Genomic DNA, 24122 nt, shown 5'->3' with positions numbered 1-24122 from the left:
TCAATGGAATTGTAATAGATAAGCATGATATCGGGGGTGGGAGGGCAGTGGATGGGGGGAGGGGGGTTGTTACTTTATGAGGGTGAAAAGGGTAACTATTGCATTGTTATGTACACCTGAAACTAACAATAAAAAAAAAGAACAGAACAAATGAGCAAACAAAACAGAAATAGACTCAGAGATACAGAGAACAAACTGATGGTTGCTAGATGGAAGGGGGTGGGGGTGGGGGAGAAGGTGAAGGGATTGGAAAGTGCAAATTTGTAGTCATATTATAGTCACAGGGATATAAAATACAGTATGGGGAATATAATCAATAATGTTGTAAAGGTTATGTAAGGTACCAGATGGGTACTGGACTTATCAGGGGAATCACTTCATAGACTGTGTAGATGCCTGACCACTGCACTATACACCTGAAGCTGAAGAAGAAGAATAGTGAATGTCAACTATAAATCTATATATGTATATATAGTCACAGGATGTGGAGTACAGCATAGGGAATACAGTCAATGGAATTGTAACAGCTATATACGATGTCAGAGGGGTAGTAGATTGGGAGAGTTATCACTTTGTGAAGGGTGTAAATGTCTAACTATTATGTTGTTTTGTACACCTGAAACTAATAAAAAATTTTTAAGTTTGTTTTCATTTTTCTGTTGATTTCAAAGGAAAAAACTCTAAAATGTAAAATATACTTTCTATACCTTAGCTGTAGCTCTGCTTTGCATTCATGCCATGTTTATTTTATTCACAAAATAGATATCTGAAATGATTACAAAACGAGTGTACCAAGTGCACACAAAACATATGTACATTGAAGAGTTGGTAAAGATCAGAGAGGAGAAGTGAAGCCTGGAGGTATATATATGCTTTATAAATTCTAAAATGTGATACAAATGTATATTCTTCTTATTGATATTATTGACATCCCATCAATTAAGTTCTCTTGAGGCTCTTTATATAATATTTTAGGCTACAGCTGTTTGAATTAGCATGCGGCTCTCTTTTACTAGTCACCTGATTTTCGGATTGCCAGATGGACACATCTGTTCTGAGGTCTGACTAGACTCTGATTTATCCAGGGAGAAGTAAGGTTCAAACTAGCCCCATGCCTCCAGCTGCTGAGAGCTCTGTCCCACTTGATTATCTACGTGCTGCCTCTTCTTCCTGTATAACTATGGTTCTGCTCAGAATCAAGGTTTATAGATGAGATTGTGCCACTTGCTTTGTTAGGCACAACTTAATGCAGTCGAACTATATAACTCATGCCATTTGTTTTCCAAGCCAATTCACAGAGAAAGAACATTGGGAAACCACACCATTACCTCCTTTGATATCACCAAATTGTGTTCAGTCATTTGCTCTCAGGTTTGATGGATCACAAGGGTCTCCAGAAAGTGTCTGAGATGATGGATATCATACTTCTATAAGCACTATGAGATTTCAGGTGAGCTGGTGTGTATGTGTTTGTGTGTGTTTGTGTGTGTGTGTGTGTGTGTGTGTGCGCGCGCACGCGCACGTGCATGTATGTAGAAGTAAGGCACTGCTTTAATAGGAAACTTTGGACTACATGGAGATTTTGGAGAGGCCATTATTAGGTCATTCAGCATATCAAGAACAAAGTACTGATTTACCGTGTTAGCGTTAGAGTGTTCATGTCTACCTTTTACAAATGATAAGCTACTGACTCAGGACCATCTTAGAACACTGGCTGCCTGTGTCCCATTGTAACACCTCTATTTTAACAAGCAGAGCGATGGTATGGTAATTCTGACTTGCCACAGAATTCTCAGGTCAAGTGTACATGCGTATTACAGAGCACCCTCTGGCATGTATTGTTAATGCCTTCATTAAAAAAACCTCCCAAAGTCTTCAACTGAGCAACTAGAAATGTTTCCAAATCCTCTTATCCCCAACATAACAAATCCCATTGTTTATTAAATCTGATGTTTTGTAAATTTGATACTGCCTGGCTTCTAAGGGAGGAATATCTTCCAAAACAACCCAAGAGACTTCTTATGGAAAGCAAAGCAAATCAGGAGAACCCCCTTCCATGGTTAAGAAGACAATTCCAGGATGAGGAGACACAACAGTATTGCTTACCAATTACGGTGCTGTCTGGGTCATGCGCTATCTGTAGCAGAAAGAGGCAAGATGGCAGATGCCCTGGGTTATTTTAATTAATTTAATCATGTGACTAATTGGTCTCTGCTGGGTTTCTGTGGTAACTGCTTCCTAAGTGCTGATGGGCAATTGTGTTAAATGTAGCTTGGAATCTGCACGTAGGGCACAGGGCCTTGGAGAGCTTGCGAGGAGGGCTGTGCAGCTGCGCTCGGAAGGTGCCCTGCTGGGCCTCTGATTGTCTGGCTGCAAAGCGCCTACAGCTGCAGCGTCCTCTGGAATCAGAGGCAGCCCCCCTTTTCTTAAAGAACATTGCTTACCTACCTACGTGGGGGAGAGCTCACCATGGACACAGGAAAATGATCTGTGATCAAAGAATACTCTGGTTCGGCAAGGATTTGGGAATTAGCTGGAGAAAGCTATCTGTAATAAAGGCACATTGACATGGGAAAGGGGAGAGAGGGGAAATTAAGGCTACTCTTCTGTAAATAATATGCAGCCCCAGAAGCTATCATGTGTTATTCATAGCTGTCCAAATGATACTAATAAGCAATCCTTTTAAATGCCTTGCAGGGTTTATCTTCTTTTTTTTTTTTTTTTCATTCTCTTACAATGCCATCTCCTCCTTGTCACCGAGAAGGTGCGTGGGAGAGCGAGTGGGTGGAGGGCTGGTTTTAGAGCACAGTCTACTTCAGACAGATGGAAGGAAAATGACTTCCAAATTTCCTCATGAAGTGGGATATGTTTGTATTTGCGCAATGCGTTCTAGCACCTGTGCAGAGGGGGAAAAAAATGTAATCACAGATTTCCCTCAGAAGGGGATTTCAAAAAAAAAGTAAACCCACTAACTAGCACAAAGATGCTGCTATTCTTGATCAAGCCCTTCCATCTGCAGGCCCAGGCATACTCTCGGGACAATAGATTTTCCCCACTCCACTCCCACCCGGAAAATAAAATGGCCGATGCTTGGACCATTCTAGAAACTCAAGAGAAACTGCTTTCTGAGGTCATTCTCCTAGAATGGCGGCATGAATGACACTTTTTTCCAGAGCAGAGGTGGGTGGCAGTAGCAGGGTAGCACTGCTTTTCCTTAAGAAATGCCACAGTGAGCCATAGAAGTCAATCTGTGCCCAGTGTATCCCAGATGTCTACAAAAGGGGCAGCTCCAATGTAGTGCTTCCCCTAGCCCTCCGCCCCCACCCTGGACATGAAGCAGTGTCTCTTGGTAAATTGGGCTAAATTGGCTTCATCTAAAAATGTCATATTAGAGATAAGCATTCGGTGGGCTGACCGTTTAAATTCCTTTAAGAGGTGGCACGGAGTTCTGTTAAATATTCCAGTGCCTCGGATGGGACTTCCAGGCAAGCAAGGATTATTTAATCGAACATCTTGCTAAGACTGGGAGCTCCCCACATCTGTTATGTCTCTATCATGCAAATGGGAGAATCTGTCCATAACATCACCAGTTTTGTGACTTTAATGACATCCATTTGGAGAAGTATCTGTTTGCTCTAAGTACTGCATAAACTGCTGAAAAATTGTGTCATTTGATTCTCAAGGTCTACTTGTGAAAGGAGTATCATCTCTGGCATTGGGGTTAAACTGCCCACTCTCCTAATCCTGTAAAGTTTATTATTGGATGCTTATTCTAAAAATCTGCCCGGTGACACCAAGTGTACCAGTCAACCCCTGGTCTGCTTATGCTGTCCCTCATGCTGATAAGTTTACAGCTCACCTCCACCTGCTCTGAGCCTCCATAGGTCAAAAACCTCCCATATTCTATCTCTGGTTTAACAGAAGAACTCTAGTTTTTAGAAGAGCAGATAGGGACCTGAGTTCTCCCACATCCAATAACACTTAGTTAGGATTCTAAACCTGGATTCAAGAGGTCTATGAATGAATTTCAGAGAGTCCATGAACCCATGAAATAATCTGTAAAATTCTGTGTGTATGTCTATTTCCTGGAGAGAGGGTCCACCCTGAAGTTTTCTTTGGATTATCCAAGAAAGCTATGATTCAAACAAGAGGTCAAGAACCCCTGCCCCAGACAGTTTTCTATGCTGGTTTTTGGCCCATTCCACCCCCACACTGCCTGTTATCTGCCTGTGAGTATCAAATTATTTAAATGGTGAAAGCTTAGCTATTATTTCCTTATCAGCCTATTTTAAAATAGATTCAAGCATTCTTTCTCCTTGGTAGCCAAGCTGTCCTCCCAAACAACTCCCCTGATGCAGGCCAACCTATGAAAAAGGAGCTCCAAGCCATGATTATAGCACAGCCTAGGCATCCACTCATTGACTGTGGCATGAAGAAGCCCAGGCCAAACATGGCAAGAGTCTGCCCCTCCATTTAACTCCTCATCACTGTTGGCCCAAGGCTCAGAGCTACTGTGGGGAGCTGCTCAGGAGGCTGCTTTCCTCCTTGACTTTACTTCTCTGCCCCTGTTCACTGTCTGGTCTTCCTCCACCCCCCATCCCCACCCCCCCCACCCCACACCAGCTTTCTTACCGTTGTCCTTCCCCCACCAAGTCACCTTCCCTTCCTTTACTTTACTTTCACCTGACACAAGAGCTGGACAGAGCACATTTTAAAATTTGAGCACTCCCTTTTACTGTCTAGTCAATACACCATCACCCCCAGTTTTCTATAGAGACAAATGCATGCTTCAAAACAAATTCTAAATGGAGCAGCCATTGGCCATTTTAAGGGATAAATATGACTCCATTAAGAGAGCCCACAATGAAAGTTTAGAATAACTGACAGAAATACCTCAGATTAACTTGGTGAAATTGCAGAGTTAAGGTCAAGGAGAATCCAATGGTGAGACCTTGAAGGCCCCCGTATCCTGCCATAATAATTACATTTAATACAGATCGAGCTATTCCTGTAGTATTTTCCAGCTGGTTTCTCAACCCACTGATGAGTCTCACCCAGCAACTTTTTAATGAAACAGAATAAAATAGAACAAAGCAGAAAATGTCAGAGTGCATCACATAGAAATGTATTGCTCCCTGAAAGCTCGATTTGGTTTTCAATAGACGTGCCCTGTTTTGTGTATTCTAAAGCCTACACATTTTTCACATTTTAATACTTCTGAAATCATGATGCACTTTACAATTGTTATCAGCCAGGTTGCAGTTGCGACATAATTGTATGAAAATCTTTTGTTGACACTTTCTGGTAAAATCAAGCAAATGCCTGCATTGAAGTGACTTAGATACTATGAAAAGGGTAGAAGTTTGTGTGTGTATGTGTGTGTGTGTGTACTAAATTATAAAGCAAAATGTATTTCTTACTACAGGCTCATAAAAGTTTGAAAAATGGCATACTATGTATGCCCTTTTATAAAGTTTATATGTACACTTACTAAATATTGGTATTCTGATCATAAAGAAGAGCCGTTTCTATTGCTCTTCAGGTAACTGCCATTATAATTCCCCTCTTGTTGCTGACATCAGAGACCACATCCTCGCCATGTCATCTATGGTATCTCCCCTCACTACTGTGTGACCCCTGCCATTCTCTTCTCTTCTCAGGTCCACAGTTTTCTTATCCGTCAAAGAAAGATGTTAGCGTTTTAATAGAACTTTCGGTTTGCACAGTCTGGGACATGTGCAGATAAGCATTCAGCTCTTCCCATGTCTGTCACGAGCCCTGTCTGTATATCCTCTACTTCTCTGCCTCCTTCATCTCCTCTAGGCTTCTTCATGATAAAGCCCGAAGGCAAAATGATGTCAAAAATCAAATTTCAAGTCATGTAATATGGTTTTAACTATTCCTGTAAAGTTTGTAATATTTTTAAATGTTAAAACATAATGTGGGAATTACAACAAGGGTTCTACATGTGTTGTTTTAATGTGTGACCTGTGGAACTCTCATTCCTGACTCAGATCCTTTTTTTCCCCTGCTAGTTCCTGTCTTTAGATTTTTTTCCTGTCCATTCCAATTCCTGAATTTACATTTCAGTCTCCAGCCTAGCATGTGCTGTCATGCATAGACCCTGGCCCCTGAGCTGGGGCAGTCACTCTGTGGTCCCCAGTTGTTCTTATCCACATTGGTTCCAGCACACCTCGCGCATACTGCATTGTTTGTTTACTTGTCAGTCTCCCTTATTCAGCTGTGAGAATCTTCAAGGTAGAGAGCTCTCCTTATGTATCTTTATATTCTCAGCCACAGAACAATGCCCAACATGCTGTGGACGCTAAATAAATGAGTAAGGGAATAAATGTGCGGCATGAGGTCAATTTCCCCACAAGCACAGGAACACTCACACACTCAGGCAGACATTCTTCAGAGTATAAACCACGTCTCAGGTTTCTGTGTTCCATGGCACCCAGCCCCGAGATAGGTCCTAGCCTCTGTGGATTTAACTGAGTTGCTGGTTCATTCACTGGTTGCACAGACACCGATCTGTATGCAAATATGCATTCCTGTGCTTCTCTCCAAATGTTCCCTTCCCCAACCTATTCCAGTATCTTGGCCCAAGTCCAGAGCGGTGAGTCCTATCGTTCCTGGTCCCACTAGCAGCAGCCCCTGAAAAGGGGCTGACAGACAGGGTTATTTCAGCCTCAGGACCCAAAACCAAGATGGAAGTAACCATCTTTCCCGTCTCCACTAGGAGCCAGCTTGGCCTTCCAGGTGTGAGAGGAGGGGCCCCTGGGTACTGGGCTGCCCAGGGGTGAGTGAAGCCCATCTCTCCACACCTCCTACCGGGCACCACTGGTGTGGCACAACATGGCGGTGGGTACTACTTGCTGGGCCCCTGGATGTCTCTGGAGAGTACAGGTGATAGGGACAAACTGTAGTAATCACTTTGATACAGGCTTTATTCATACATCAGCCCAGCCCCCTACACACATAGGGAGAAAGAAATGAGGGCCACATCACCATTGCCAAACCCGACTAAGTATTCAGTCAAGTATGTAGGCTCTGGGGATGTCACACATCTCCTTGGCCAGGGCTGAATTACATGGTCACGAGGAATTAAATTTAACTTATATTTATTAAGTGCTAAATGGATGCATTAGAAATGAAAAGGAAGTGAGCAAAAACGGTTTGACTGAGGAGGGAGAGCTGCTTGTTGGGGAATGGAAATGTTAGCTTAAGCGCTACCTCTGTTTACTTTTGTGCACTTTAATTTTCTTCTCTCATCACATTTACTACGAAACGATGCCCATAAGGCATGTGAACTTTTCATCCAGCTCTTCCTGAATTTGTTTTTAATTCTGGTTGTCTTGATTTAAGCCTCAATAAATACAAATAATTTCTATGAGCTCATCCCTGGTAGTGGGCTTGGGAGGATGCCTCTCCATAATTGATGCTCTGGGTCTTATCTGTTTTCAATTCACTCTTTAAGTCAAGTTTAATGCTCTGGAATTTGGGAGGCCAACATTATTTTCTACTTATTCAACAATTCAAGATTAAGAAAAATGAAAAAGACATCATTGGTACAAAGCTTTCTCTGGTGGCAACAGGCCATAAGATTGTTTATTCTTTTTTTTTTTTAATCTATATTGACTTGAACATCGGCTTTGAAGTTCCATTAGATTTACAGCAGTCATGTCTGCTGTCTTTACATTCGATTCACAAATTCCTAACACTTGATGTGCTCTCAATGGACCAGAAGGAAGAAGTCGTCAAAGTATATCATGGGCCTGGGAGGTGAGTCCACCTTCTCTCTCTTCCATGCACCTGAAGCAGTCTAAATCACCCCTTCCTGAAGCACGCTTCATCAGCTGTGCCCACCATACAAAGGGGGACATGTTTTCCCAACCCAGAAACTCTTCAACTTGAACTCTAAAGGATGTCATCCGAATACCTTACTTACAGCAAGAGCAGGAGCAGCTCACAACTGCTACATAATCATTAACAGCCTGCTTGTGTTTCCAGTGCTGCCTCGGTGGATTAATACCATGTTTTCCCGAAAATAAAACTGCGTCTTATATTAATTTTTGCTCCAAAAGACGCATTTTATTCATTTATTCATGTACAAAAATCCACATTTATTCAAATACAGTCATGTCTGGCTGACGATCTTAACTGGGGCTTATTTTGGGGTAGGACTTATATTATGAGCACCCTGAAAATCATGCTAGGGCTTATTTTCCCGTTAGGTCTTATTTTCGGAGAAACACGGTATATACTCACTATGTATTCAACCATCCGCCCTAGAGTAGGGCCCAGTCGGTGACCAACTGCAAAGGTTATCCAGGTTATCCCTGAATGTTAAGAGGCAGGGTACACTTTCATTACATTTATCTTTCCCAATTCTTTAGTTTTCTTATTGGCTCTATTGTCCTCAACAGTGTACCTGTGCAGGCTCTTGAATCCCATTTTTGTGTAGCCGGGAGTCTAATGAAAATATATTTAATCCTCTATGTTAGTTCTTTTAAAGTTCAGCATTAGCCTTTTATAAAACTCAGGTTAGGTTAAAGAAGGATGGACTACACATTTCCCATGAAAATGGCAGGAAGCTTGATGATCAGCCTATTGTTTGACTTACTTTTGTCTACTTTAAAAAGTTGTCGTTCATGCAAACATTTAAAAGCTAGTTTTTTTATTCTAGGCAAGGATCACAACTGAGCCCCCTTCACAATAGACCAAGTTCCCCTCTCTGCAGAGGCTGCGAGGAGGCTGGTTGCAGGAAGTATGAGGACTGAAACTAGCTGACAGCTCAGTGAGTGGAACTGCATCTGATGTCAGGTTACCTCATTATATTTATATATTTGTAAAGCACAGTTTGTTTTGGTGGTGGTGGGGGGAGGGAAGCGGAGGTAATCCTCTGTGGTTTTGAAATGAAAGCAATTCAGAGAAAGTAGCAAACTTCCCTTCCTTCCTGTCATCTGCTTCCAAAAAAGCAATCAGTATATTAAGTGACACTACTCCTAACATAAATCCCGGGGATGGGATGCTGTTAATTTACCTGTACTCTGAGGAATCACATCCATTCCTTACCCAGGTTCTTAATCCCAGGCAAGGCTTTATTCCTTGCCTTGGGTTATTTATTTTCCTCAAGGGTCCCTTCGGAGGGAGTCAGCCAAACTCTTAATTGAATAACTTGGATTTCTGAAAATCCAAACAATCTACATTACTTTTTGCAAGACTATATTTGGTCATTTTTATTTAGGTTTATATTCAATGCTAACTGAAGACACAAGTCCTGTTTTCTTTCCTCAGAGGAGGCTTCTCAAATGGCGACCCAGCAAACTGTGTGCTGTTCTGTGAATTCTGCCGAGTCTGACTTTTCTCACAATTATGACAATGGCAGCTCACCAATCTAAAACCCAGCGACTTCCTCTGGACGCACACACGTGTGCCCGGCACGAGCACAGGAGTACACTTGGAGGACTGCATCCATACGCCCTCAGGGGGACTCCTGGAAAAGGCTGCAGGCCCTCCCACCCCAGTGCTTTCCCAGTTCTCAGGTACGCTTACGCTTTTTAATGACACTACCAGCAACATCCTACTTTATTTCCTTCATATGCTTTGGATCTTCTGATTTATGGCACTTAAGCTCCTCAAATGTGCTCCAGCCGATTTTCCTTGGAGGTTCAAGTCACCATTTTAATTGCATCAAATCCCTACAAAAACTGCTTGACATCAAAAACATAGGACAGGGAAGCCACGCCCCACTTTCCATCTACTGCATCCTTCTCTTACACTGCTCTCTGATCGCCACACCTTCTGGCGTCCAATGCACATAAATAAGCACAGTGTATGTTTCCACTATCTGTGGCTGCTTTTCCAAATGTCATCTGTCTGCCCTCTCCATTTCCCATTGGTTGTTAACAGGTTTTCTGAGTTTCCGGAGGCAGATTTTTTACTTGTCTAAAGAATGCCTTCTTCGTACTAATAAAACTTTCATATTTGTCTGCTTAATCATGCCAGCTTTACTGTCCCCTTTTTACTTTTTTTTTGTTTTTGGCTCAGAGGTATATGAACCATCTGTGCCTCTAAAACAGTTTGCTTAAATAGCCTCCAGGCAGATTTTATGGTTTTAAAGTTTTTTTACTTTAACCTTCAGCCTGCTGTTAGCCATTTTCATCACAGTTTTAAAATCAGCCTCTTTTGGAAACAACTGTCACTATATGTGGTTTTCAGAAGTTACTGGAACTGGAGAGGGGGCTGCTGGCTCCAGCTGAACTGTACTGCGGTCCCCGGTCAGTCATCTGAGGCAGGTGCAGGGATGGGTAGTCTTGATGGGGTCCTCTCCTCTCTTTGGCATCATGAACAGCGATGCCGACGCCTTTCGTTTAGAATATCCATGTCCACATCACCCAGTTAAGGCTCAGGAAGATCAAATCTGAATCACTTACCTGTCTATTTATTTATCGCTACACTTCTACGGAGCTGTCATCATGATCCCAGGCACTAAATGAGATACCAGGCTGAGACACAGAATACAAAGCAAGGGAGGAGAAGTCTTTCCTTCCCACCACGCCACGTGCCGTGAGAATCGCCCTCTGTTATTGTGCCAGCAGACATGCTGTTCTGTTGCCATTTTATCACAGTTGTCCAGTCTGGAGACCTGAGTGTCAATAAGCATTCCGCTATCCTGGAATTTATCATCACCCAAGCTTTCTGTCTGCCCTGGCGTGAATGTTAACATAACTCTACACTTCTTTCCTTCTATAACAAAACTACATCTCTTCCCACATCCCATGGGAGGTGAGGGGTGGGAGGTGAGGGGGGGGGCCCACCCTCTATGGTTCTTTCAATCCAAAGTAACTTACTCCATTTATTTTCAATTATCCAACCACATTTGTCAAAGAGAAATTACATTATTCTCCTCTTTCAAATCAGTGCATTTTCATGCAATCTTTTTTCTGTTGGCCCTGTTACTTTAAGAACACGCAGGCTCTTATAGTTATCATTATTTTTATTGTTATTATTTATTTATAAAATGCTTCTATCTTCAGGAGTTACAAGCTGTCAATATACTCCCTGAAATGAATTAGTAATAATTTCCTAACTCTAGTCCATGAAGCTGAGTGAAAAGCCCGGGAAGACAGAAGCCAGCCAGGCAAACAACAAATCCCCAAGGGGTTGGTAGAATGAATGAAGAATGAATGAATGAATACACAAACAAATGAATACATGGGATTATTTTCCAGGGAATATTTGTTTGTTTTCTTGTTTGTAGGTAATGTTCCATTCCTTCACAGAAAACTTAAAACTAGCAAGCAAAGAAATGGTAAAGCAGGATTAGATATAATGCTGCTATGTTCTCAGCCCAATAGCTCTTATTCTCCTCCTCCCCGACTTAACGCCTCTTTCACCTTTTGGTTTTCCGCTCAAGCACTACTTCCTCAGGGAAGCTTTCAGATCTCCCGACTAGTCAAATCTCCCTGTCAGTGGCTCTCACAGCACTGTGCCCACGCCATCATAGCACTTGTCACAGTGGCAATTTCACATTTGTGTTATTATTTAAATAAATGACCATCTCCCAATGGACTGTAAGCTTCATGAAGGCAGGAACCAGGTGTTTGTTGTCCAGTGTAACTCCAATATGAGTAGCACAGAGCCTGGTATATAGTAGCTGTTCAACAGATATTTGTAGATCAATCAATCAATTAATTAATAACTGTGAAAGTTGAAGCCTTCAAGGTCTCTGCTCCTTTGGACACCTGAACTTGCATTCAGCTCAGACTAAATCACAATTCGTTTGAACACTCCCCTTTCCCTTCTGTTTAGCAGACACAGTTTTCAGCCGTAGAGAAAGTAGCTTAAATGTGTGGTCAGGCAGCTAACTCTTGATGGGTAACAGCAGCCTCATCCCATCACCCATCCCATCCCAGGCATCTGCCTCCCCACATCCAATATGGTCCTTGGCCAATATCTCCTAGGCCACTTACACTGACGAAACTATATACTGGGCTATCTGCTGTTCTATCTACACCATTATTCCTCTTCATAAATGAGCATATTTAACTGCTAACCACAATTCCTTTGTCTTAGTGCTGAGTAATCTCATGTTCCATAGAGTCCAGAAAGAACAGAAGAAGTCAGCACTTTGGTCATGGTACTAAAGCCAACATTCTAACAATCAGGTTCTCAAAGCAGCTGGTCGTGGATGGAAGCAGTGGTTCATCTAGGCACCCTATGATGAATGTTAGCCACATTCTTTATCTTTCAATCCACACTTGGATTTCAGATTCCTTCTTCCATATGACTAGATGGGCATGACATGTTCACTGTGTGAAAAATTCGTGAGATAACCTCAGGAGATCACTTCTCCTTCTCTCTAGTGGACATTTGCTGGCACCTACCATCAGCTATCACTCTGACCCCTTCCCTCTTTTAACAGTGTCCAGATTTTACGTTCTAGTTACTATCCTTTCCCATGCAGCCTCCCATGGGCTTTAGGGGAATGCAAGCCCAACTCCAGTGTCAGAGGAAAACCCTGATTGGCTTTAGTGAATCAGAACATCCATTACCCTGGTCATAGGTCCCGGTTCAGGCTTGAGCACGTGACCTAAGCATAATGAGTGTGAGTTTCAAGATTTCTTGCTTGGAATGCTAGGCACTCTGTCTTCTATTGGATGTGAACGAGTACTGCTAGTAGTCATCCCATGATCTCTAGGAGCTTGCTTTGGAATATAGCCAACACTCTACACAGAAGAATATAGAGATGAAAAGCATGGTAAGACCATGGTAAGACCCCTGCACTGTAGGATCAACCTCCCTGAAGCATATACCCTGACTTAGGACTTTACAGTTCTATCAGATAAAAGATGCCTTTTATTGCTTAAACTAGTTTGATTTGGGTCTTCTGTTACTTGCATAAAAATTCCTGATATATTTTACCCCTCAAAGTGACAACTCCCCGCCCCCTATCTGCCACCCCACTCCCGCCCGCCCCCCTTCATGCATATCTATTACAATTCCCTTGACTCCACTCCTGAGGGGTAAAAAGTATAACTATTGCACTGTGTTGTACAGCTGAAACAATTTTTTAAAAATGTTTACTTCACAATAAAAATAAATAAATTACTGAAAAAAAATTTCTGATACATCTTATAAGTCATCACCAAATCAAGTCTACTCTTAGAATAAAATAAACTTCAGAATAATTCCTTTATCCAAAGATGGTATCTTCAAAGCTACCATTTATTTTTCATCACACTGCTTGCTTCTAGGGGCAGAGCTTGAGAAGACCTGTGGATGCTATAGGTCTCCCAGCCCAAGACGGGTTCTATGTCAAGCTTACCATAACCTCCCCACTAGGCTGGGGGCAAGCACCATCTACTCTATAGAAAGAAAGTCATTATGTCAGAACATTTAATCAACAACATCCATCCTTGGTTCATTTCCTCCCATACTAAAAAAACAAAAACAAAAAACAAAAAAAACACACACAAAAGAATCCAAACCTTAAATTGGTTCAGCACACTTTTGCAACTGGGAAATGTTTCATAACTACTAGTGAATAATTCAGTGAATATGATATTTTTAGTTTTCTATTGCCAGAGACACTCAATTTTTATGGGAATGCTGTTGCATTTCTTACTCTCCAAATCCTCTTTGCATCCAGGATCTTAAATACATATATTATTTCCTTAACAGAGATCCAATCAACAACAAAAATCTGATCATGTCACACACCCTGCTCAATACCTCCCAATAGTTGCCAACACACTTAGAATCTAATCCAAACGATTACATCCCCAGCCTACATGATCTGGCCCCTTAGCTACCTTGATCGTTCAACTCCAGTCTGACTTTCTTGCTGTTGTTCAAAAATGCCATGACTGTTCCTGCCTGAGAACCTCTGCTTTTCACTTGCTCCCCACTCCTCTCTGAAAATCTCTGCTATAAGCTCTTCACTTGACTAGCTCCATCACTTCATTTTGTTTCTGTCCACACATCACCTCCTCGAAGATAACCTCTATGACCACCAAATATAAAACAGCACCCCGTCACTATGCATCCCCTCACCCTGATTTTTCTTCATAGCATTCATTACTACCTGAAGTTATGTTACACATATACATAGTTTAACTTGTATATTATCTATCTCCTTTAGAGAATACAATATAAGTCCCTTTAAGGCAAGGCTTTTGTTTACTAATGTATCCACCAAACCTAAAATACTGCCTAGCACATTACAGGGGCTCAATATATCTTTTCAATTTTTAATAAATAAATAGATGAATGAATAAGGTTTGTTGTTTTGTTTTGTTTTTAAATCTTGGCTGAAAACAAATAAAAAAGCATCACAGAGGAACTTGTCTCCTGTTGGGCAAATCCCCTTGTCTTTAACCATTTCCCCAGCTTTATCTCACCTACTTCTGGGTCTCTGTATCCCTAAATTCTTTGACACCAACAACTTAAATTGCACCAACTTATGAAACATACAATCCTTCGGATGATCACAGAAAGTTTCAGGGCCTTCAAAGATTCTTATAACAAAGAGTTGGATGTGCAATCATAGAGCTGCTCACCATATTTTAAACAATAAGAAATCATTCTATCGAAACAAATTACAAGATAACATATAATCTATTGGATCCATATAGAAATCACAATTTTATCATGGAATGTTTGGCAAAAGGCCTGTAAAACAGATAAACACTCAGCAGACCTCAAAATTCCTATTGCCCACTGAACCCCCCAAATACACTTATTGGGATAGGATCCAGCTCTCTTAATGCTAATTAGCTAATCAAAACAGTGAAATACTAAGAAAGTTTGTGTGACAAAAATCGAATATAAAGTCTTTATGTCATAAATTCTACCAAGTCTGTGGGGGAAAAAATCATTTCCAAGTCAAGGCGGTAGTTTTTCCATAATCAAGAGTGGTTAAATACTTTTAAATACAATTCAACATATTTATGAAGAAATTGTCCTACATGCCTCCAAAGCTCTCGCATAAATCAGTAGAATGCTTCCAAAGCCCATGTGGATGTAAAAAATTCATATCTACCAACTATATTTCCCTCTATTAGAAGATGAATTAAGCAGAAAATACATTAATGTCTGAATGTATAATAGGAGTGGTTAACTCTTAGCCACAGCAAACTAATGAGGAATATTTTATCATGGAAGGATTAATCAGGCTCTCTAACACTATGCAATTTGACATTCTGAGGACTTAATCATGAATAGATTTTATTCTCTTATTTACTTTTCATCATGGGGATGCCTTACAAAGACACTACATGTTAGAATAAATACAATTCTTCAGCCTAATCTTGTTGCTTTAAAGAAACGTTATTTAAATAATATTCCATGGCTTTTAAAAATAGTCCTCACAGAAGCCACACTACTATGATTATGTCATCTCTGGGCCACTGCAGCTCAAACATGGAGAAAATATCAATATAGACATAGTGAGCCTTGGAGGCTGGCTCTGACTAGCCCTCTGTTAGCAGTGAGATGACAACACAAACTCTGGGAGGCTGTGATTACTGGTCATTGGCTTCCCTCCCCAGCCATTGATTCTCTTTGTTAAAGACTACAGGAGTTTCATTTAAGTAGAGTGCTCAGTAAATTGCAACAGGGTTCAAGCATCTTTTATAGATTCATTATACCATTGATCTGTCTTTCTAGTGCTTGTAGCTCTGACCCATAGCCTATGTTTACAGAGACTGCAACAGACTGACGCTGGTAACCTCCAAAGGTAGCCTGTCAGTAGACATTATATTCCGCTGTGTGCACGGCCACCCTAAGAGTGGATTGTGACATAAGGAATTTCCCATTCTCAATCTAAATGGCTGGGGCAGAAATGGAGTGGCCATCTACAGCAAGGTTTTCTTTATTCTGTCCTAATCTGTGATAACATGAACAAAGAACAAAGAGCCCAAAGAACAAAGAATTACACATGGCTTGCCCAGTTCACACTTCTGCTTATGTGGACACAAGCTATCCAGAGGTATTGAGGTGAGGGGGAAATAAAAATCACCATGGCTGTCCCTACAGTTTGCACCTTCTGTATATGGCCCTCTTGGATGTACTAGGGTTTATGGCCAGACATTGCAAAAGTGTAGGAGAGGAATTCTGGACTCAAACTACTCCCTCAAAATATCCCAAGGCAAGCCACCTGGCCTGTCTTATGCATGCACTTATTTAAACAGTTACCATTTTGAACAAAGCTTTTGACTCAATGGACATAACTACAATCCTAGGAAAATGCACACGCGTTCTCTCTTGATGTCTCTGGACAGTGCACTAAGCCCTCTTAGGAACTTCTCCCTCCTCTGATCTTATATTATTAATATAATAATGTCTCATGACACCTTCCTTTTCAAGTCCGAGGCACAAAGAGTAACTCTGTGCTTGATGTAGCTTATGATGGGGGAGACACATCGAAATGGCCCATTCTATAGTTTTTAAACGCTCATTTTCCAGATAAACCTGAACACTGTTAGCAGCAAGGTGAGAAAGTTGGCAATGCAAGTGACTGGATCGATAAGGGGGATGCATGCCCCAAATAACTAGATCCTCATCATTTGTTCCACCGACCTGCCCGCTGCCCAAACAGGCAGCCGGACTGGACTCTGAACTCAAAGCACGCACATTCATCACTCTGCAGCCGCAGTCACCAGAACACAATGTAGCTGATGCAATCTGACACTGTGGTTAATGTTGAAAGGGAGTGTGCCTTTGAGATGGATTGGATAATTACGGGCAGTTCAGACGAGAAAAACTTGATTTAAGTGTATAGCATTAGCTATCACCAGAAGGATGGCCAGAGATTGACTGTGTTGGAAAATTAACATTCAGGCATATATGTCCATAGCCGTGTATTGATGTCCGGGGGACTGGGTTAAGATCTATAAAAAATGCCCCTTTCCTCCTTCTGCTCAGTGGGGGGGGGGAGGGAAATGTCGAACAAAGATTGGGGCTTGAAGCTATTTGGAGTGTGATCGTCTCTTTATACGTAATCTAAAATGTCTAATATTATTTAGAAGATGACATCCCATTGTGGGAAATTCGTTAGAATTATTTCTCTGTTTCCCCCACAACCTCCCAAAAGGTAGCCCATTAAAAACTAGATGTGGTTGCTACTCCTTTCTTTCAGTACTGCAATCTCACTTGCCCCAGCCTGTTTGTGTTCCAGGTATCCCTGAGACCAGTATTTTGCAAGTGACACTCAAGTGTTCTGGTCAGCATGAAGATCATAGGCCTCTCCCCCAAGCTTCTGGTGACTTCCTAGGGCGTGGTGTCTCACCTGGCCTGCAGAAGCTCTGCCCTGGAAGCACTTTCTGGCTTTCTTCAAGAACGGGGGCATCATCACTTAAACCTGACCTACATCTTACCTCAATGGCCAGAATTCTCCTGCTCTAACCCCATCCTAAATGTGTTTCAAAGGACTAACACCTTCCCCCTTCCTCTGCTATTGCATTTTTCATAAGTTCTCATTTGCAGCAGCTCATCCATATTCCATTCCATATTACAAAATACCAGAGCATAAGAAAACCGTTGGGTTTGCTGTTCTTTCCCCAGACCCTCCCTGCTTGTTGTGTCCAAGAAGAAACTCAGCCATGGGCCTGCCGGTAAAAGCCTTGGGAGGCAGAAGCCCCTCTACACGCAGGCAATGGGAGACTTGCAGCACAGTTCCAAGAGACACTGCAGAGCCGAAGCAATCATCCTGCAGGAAGACAGACCAAACAGGCTGTCTGGCACCCGACAGAAATAAGGCGAATCCACGGGAAGAACTCTGGTACTCCCTGGACACATTTATTCGTCGATGAAAAATATTTGCAAGCAACTGGCAGAAGCAAGTCTGTGGCCTGAGCTACAGGCAGTCAGGGGACGTTAATTACAAGTAATTTCTTCATGTCCTTCCCCAAACCTTCATGAATGATAGCCATTTTGCAAATTAAATCTTGCAGGTGTTTAAAGGGGAAAAAAATAGACAGGTTAATCACTAGATTAACAGGGCAATTGTTAGACATTTCTTCTGCACTACTAGGTTCTATAATTAAGTCTGAAACTGAGAATCTTCCCCAGGATGTATTCAAGTTTAATAAAAAAAGACCAGTAGTCTAAATAAAATGTAACTCCAAATAATATGATGATATGTGCTGCTGAGCGATGGGTTCTTCCAAAAGAGATCTCTTCTAAGAAGAGATCACTATATATCCAGGGATACAGTTTAAAAGTAAAAAAAAAAATGCTTTTTATACACTACTCCCCTTATTGAATATTTGCTATTGTTATCATGACCGTTAGATCTTAATGACATCATCTGCAAAGGTTGTTTTTCTATATAACCTGTTTATTTCTAATTCACCCTTATCCTTATCTCTTACCTGCATAGGTTTCTTCCCACTATGGTCTGTCGGGGAACAGCACCATTATGGTGTTAAGGAAGTATTCCCATCTATTCTCATCTCAAATTATGGAAAACTAGAACAAAGAAGCCAAATTTTGGTGCTCTTAGGAATTTGTGTCTATTACTAAAGCATCCATAAAGAACACTAAGAATCTGAGATCCGAACAAGGAAAGAAAACAACCATCTTTACACTGCCTGTACTGGCCATTTGTATCAAGTTTTGATTTCCTGCTTGATTTTCAGACATTAGTTTAGACAACAGGATATTTCCCGTGCAGAAGTGAACAGATCAAACACAGGCGATTTGGAAATGACCATCTATTTGTGGTCGTGTTTGCAACTCTTGCTTTTGAAGGGATAACGATTACAAGGCGTTATTGCTCCCTGAGGAAAAAAAATATTTTTAAGTGTCTGTTATTTGCAAAGTAAAACTGGCATTTGTTGGATCAAACACTTCAGCATCTCTTTCAAAGCCACTAAGCAGTCTCTGAAACGTTCCAGCTCCTAGGCAAATCACTAGGCTAAAAATGTCCTCAAGTTCTTCTCTACTTGTGGCCTCCAAAAGGGGCTGGGAAAAGAGGAAGCTATTAGCTCCCTGACAAGTCTCTAGTGCGTCTAGTAATAATGAGATTGACATCCCATTGTTCAGCCAATGCTCATCGACTACAAAAGTATTTTTCTTACCCACTGTTCCAAAAACTTTTGAGCCAGCCATTGAGCCTGGTGGGGATAAGAATTCCACGAAATATAATTATGAATTAACACTATACACTTCTTAGAGCCAACATCCTGCAATGTGTAAGGCAGTGGTTAGGTTCCTGAAATGAATACAGCTGTGACTCCTAGTCCTCTCCTAGCAGAAGCATTTTTTGAAGAACACCTACATACTCGTAGCAATCCAAACAATGCTTCCAATAAAATTTTAAATTTGGTTTAAAAATATAACTTACATGCCACAGAGGGTTAACTTGGCTTCAATCCATCCCACCTTACTTCACGGTGCCAGGGTTTGTGAGAGACGGATGTGACATTCTTATTCTACTCCAGCAAGTGAACCCAAAGAAAAAGAAGGTTCGAGACGCAAATAAAATTTAAAGAGCCAATTTTTAGCAGGCCTTCATTTTGAGAGTTGGGCTATTTTTATTCTTGTTTTTAGCAGGACATCAGTTCCTGCTTTTATACCCAAGCATTTGTGAAGAGGATAGCAGGGGAACCACAGGCACAGCTGTCCAATTACCATTCACAAATGCAGGTGTTGCTCAGACACAGAACAGAGGTCAGCTGAATACTGCTTCTAATTAGCTACCTTTTTTACTAGGATTTTTCTTTGTGAAGTTATGCATGCAATTTGGGTTCAACTTAGAGACCATTTTTAGATCCCAGCATGCTATCCACCAAGAAGCAGTGAAGCTGTCATTATAAAGCATAATTTACAGCACAGTTAATCTTACACGGTGTGTTTTTTTTAATCTACATTATACCTAAGGCAAAATTCTGTTCTGTACACACATTATTTGCTCTGTTTTCCATGTACTTCTCAGTATTTAAAAGTGTAGAATGTAGCCAGAAAAATCTTTTATGTAGGAATAGGAAGAATTTGGCCCTTTTCCTAAGATTCAGAAAGTCCACAATTTTAATAATGAGGACTAAAGACTTTGTTAAACGATACAAGAAGAGATGGAGCTATCTGCCATTGTCTTCAGTGGGGAACACCCTGAGGCTGATTACAGCAGTTCTTAGAAATGGCAGGATGGAGACTGCTATCGAATAGAATCCATTAGGAAACCCAAGCCCTAAATGAAATGACCACAAAATCCTATCAGTTAACAGAAATGCAGCAGCTGTACATGTTTATTGTAATACAATAGGATATTGTTACAGAGATAACACTCCTAAATTTTTTTTTTTAAAGAATCCAGCAAGCAATGTGAGCAGCTTATTTCTCTATTTGAAAAACGAGAACGATAGTGTGGCAGAACTTTGGAATACATAAATAAGCACGAAGATTGCCGAGAAGACAGGTACTGTATGTACACTAATGGGCTGCTGGGATCAGCCGTCAAACTTCAAGCCACTGTGACTCCCAGGTTTGGCAGGATGTTCAAAGGCCTACCCCAGTAACTCCTTGCAGGAAGTGAAAGGTAATGTCCTCCCTCCCCCTGCCGATTTTACCCACTCGAAGTATTCCAGATGCTAATTCTTATCTTGGCTCCCAGTTACCCAGTTTTGAAAACTGTATGCTATGAAGGTTTAAATTCAGTTTGACCTTAAAATTTATAATGATGTGATATTATATATTATTATTATAATGATGTAAAATATGGTATTATTATATATGGTATTTTATAGAGAGATACAGATACAAATCATATATATATATATATATATATATATATATATATGTGTATATATGCGCATATGTGTATCGGGGTGCCAAAAAAATGTATACAAGTGGACACTTTGGTCAACATTGCTCAAGCAGCAGTTCATCGTAATCATAAATGTCTGGACGCTGATGGTAACCACTTTGAGCACCTCTTGTAATTGCAGAAGTCACACGTGACTTGTATTCATCTCTTGTTATCGGTATATATTCAATACTACAATTTTAATACAGTTTTCCTTTCTTAAAATATGTATACATTTTTTTGGCACCCTCTGTATATTATTCTGGGCTGTTCTTCCAACTGAATTAGGTGCCTTTCTTCAAAAGCTTACTAAAGTAAAACCACATTGCAAAGTATAACATGTCTCACCAGGATGTGACAAATTCATCTTGCCTGATTTTTTTTTCACTATAGGCAGTCCATCAAGATTCAGACCCATCACGCTTCAGAATCATAGAAAGACAAAAACTCCGGTTCTCTATCCATCTTCCAGGATGGAATGCAAAGTATTTTGTTGTGGTAAGTAGGGCTTTGAAGACAAAACCACTGGGTCCACTCCTGTAATTGTTACCTCAGTGTTCATCGTTCAAAAGGGGAGCCCCAGGGTCTCAGAGATCATTTTAATCCCCCTATATTAAAACAAAACGTGGTTCCCATGCATTGCTCTAACCACCCTCCTCTGATGCCTCACTGGCCCCTCCCCAAGGCAAGTGAACTGGATTGGTGACTGTCCCAAAAGAATTCCAAACAGTTTCCTTACTTCACTCCCTGTTCCAGTGAAAATGATGGGCCTAATTCTTAGAGACTGCTACTAAAATTCCACCCCACTGAATCCTGCAGCCTAATTCTTTCGGCATTATGTTTTTTGGCAGAATGATGTGACCCAAATTTGCAGGAGATAATTTGCTGCAACAGTGCTTCTTATAATGCAATGAGTCCAAGATTAGCATTTATCAGGATTGCAAATATCAGACTTAAAAATAATAATAATCGTTTGCTTCAAGAAAGGACAGGTTTTGATCTTGCATTATGGCAATGAAATCGCTCAGCAAAGTGTGGACAGTTTTATGAATTAAGAAAGCTTTACAGACCAATGGAAAATAAACAAGAACTAGTAATTGACTTCAGTAACTGGTAGCAAAATACTATAAAGGTTCTTTACAAATTAAGAAATTAGCTGTATGTGTATGTGTGTGTGTGATTGTAAAAACATCATACATTCCCTTTCCCATCAATGGTGGCTAATCCTATTCTAAAAGGACATTTTCAGATCTGAGATGTCTTAAAACAAAACAAAACTATAACTATGGCTGTTCCTGTGTTCACCCACCATGCTTCTCATAAACGCTTGGCTATGCGAGCAATGCTGCTTCATGTAGTCATTCTTTCACCTTTTTCTCAAAAATCAATCATCTTTAATATAAGGTGTCCAGAGAGACTTGATGTGTTTCTTGATTAGAATTTGTGGACTGGATTTTGGGAAGAGCCAGAGCAATATTCCCATTGGGAACACGTATTATTAACCTGAGCAGACTAAAGCTTTCTGGCCATGGGTCTGAGGCTAGTTTCTCGGCCTTAATCAGAAATCTCTACAACTCTCAAGCCTCTAGCCTATGCACTTGACTGCGGGAGAGTCACTGTCACTCAGGATACCAGCTGCGATCACCATGTCCTCATCAGAGTCACTCACCCTCTCAGAATCCAAACACCACGACAGGAGAAACTGAAGAACAGGTTATACATTGCAAGGGGATTGCTTATTTAAAAAGGTTAAGTATGACAGAGAAAGAGAACAGGCAAAACAGAAAGAATAAAAGTAAAAGGTGCGCATTTTTTCAGCTAGAGGCTAAGGGGCACGTGCGCACGTGGTCTGGTGAGGCCTGCAGGGCCCGCCTCTCTCTACGTGCTCTTACCTTATTTCTCTTGAAGTAGGCTCGTCGGCAGGCTGCAAAGCACTTCTCGCTGCAGAAGCTTTTCACCTCACTTCCCATACTCAGGGAATAGCGCTTGATTCCCACTTTCTGGCACCAGGCACACATTATTTGTACATTTGACACATCATCTTCTATAATAAAAGTATAAGAAAAATGTTCATATCAGAAGCAAACATCCCTTCAAACTTAGACACCCCCTGAACCTGAAAGGGCTACTTGAGGTCTGGATTTAATTTCCACACCTCACTGGTGTCTGGCTTAGTTGCATAGCCAGCTCTTGGTGGGAAGACTCAGTGCTTCTCTCTTTTACTTCTTTCTTTTGGGGATGGGGGGGGGGCTCTTCAGTGTCTGAAAGTCATCATTTACTTAAAAACCAGGGCATGATTGCAAAGCCATAAGAATTCCTAGAACTTCTTAGCCTGATGAAAATGATTACTCTGTGGGGTCATACCAGGCTCTTGTCAAAGGATCCATTTCTTTAAAGGTGCTGCTGAAAGCCTACAGGGTCGGAATTGGGTGGGACACCCACAACCACATATGTGATGCCCTAATGTGAACCCCGACAGTCAGGAACCCCTCAGTTTTGGCATGTTCCCTATGACTGTTACATGATATGGGGTGTTGTTTACTCTTACAATACAATGATTCTCAAGTGATACGATATGGTTAGTCCAAAAAAGGAAAGATGTGAGCGGCCAGGTTCTGCCAATAGAACGGCACTAGCCTGGCACACTCAGTGGTCTCCTGTGATGCGGCCTTCCCACACAGGTGCTCCCAGGCAGGTGCAGGCCTGATTGAAATTCTTCTCCATGTGATGTGGTTCATGGTCCCTAGACAAAGGAACAGTAATGGGATGTCAGCCATGAGACCTGAGGTCACCCGGCTGCCCAGATCATTCTTAGCCAGGCTGGTGGTCCTCGTAGCTCCTATAAGGACCTGTGACCCATGTCATGGGGATGCCCAGAATGAGAAGTGGTATCAAATATCTTCAATATTTAAAATACTATGTTTCTTTTCCTTTGTAAGAGAATTAAACATCTTTAAGTAGTAGAACAGGACCATGGTATCATAAATATTACTACTTAAAACAAAGGCTTTTAAAGTGAGTCAGTTAATAAAATGTAATAGTAAATCATAGTGCACGTGTTAAGAAATTATGACAAAAATGTGATGGTAATATTCAAATAACTGAAGTCTGGGAAACACTGACAGGAGACTAGAAGGAGACTTTAAGTAGACGTTTAAGGAATATTTCCACACTGCTTACTAGCGTCTTTCCTCCCAACTGACATGTGTGAGTGTGTGAGTGTGTGTGTGAGTGTGTGAGTGTGTGAGTGTGAGTGTGTGTGTGTGAGTGTGTGAGTGTGTGTGTGAGTGTGAGTGTGTGAGTGTGTGTG

General features: G+C 41.3%; 1 protein-coding gene across 5 annotated transcripts in view; it reads right to left on the bottom strand.

Annotated features, from left to right (window-relative positions):
* Positions 1–24122, bottom strand: part of SOBP (sine oculis binding protein homolog) — a 161181-nt gene that overhangs the window by 95020 nt on the left and 42039 nt on the right. For all 5 annotated transcript variants that reach the window (XR_002125803.1, XR_002125804.1, XR_002125805.1 and 2 more), the window contains exon 4: positions 22705–22856. Coding sequence is in view for 2 of the 5 variants with exons in the window: in XM_019658996.1 (XP_019514541.1) it covers positions 22705–22856 (152 nt within the window). In the remaining 3 variants the exon portion in view is untranslated. The remainder of the gene's footprint in view (positions 1–22704; positions 22857–24122) is intronic.

Source organism: Hipposideros armiger, unplaced genomic scaffold, assembly GCF_001890085.2.
Source record: "Hipposideros armiger isolate ML-2016 unplaced genomic scaffold, ASM189008v1 scaffold_292, whole genome shotgun sequence".
Classification (NCBI taxonomy): Eukaryota; Metazoa; Chordata; class Mammalia; order Chiroptera; family Hipposideridae; genus Hipposideros; species Hipposideros armiger.
This window is presented reverse-complemented; position numbering and strand designations above follow the sequence as displayed.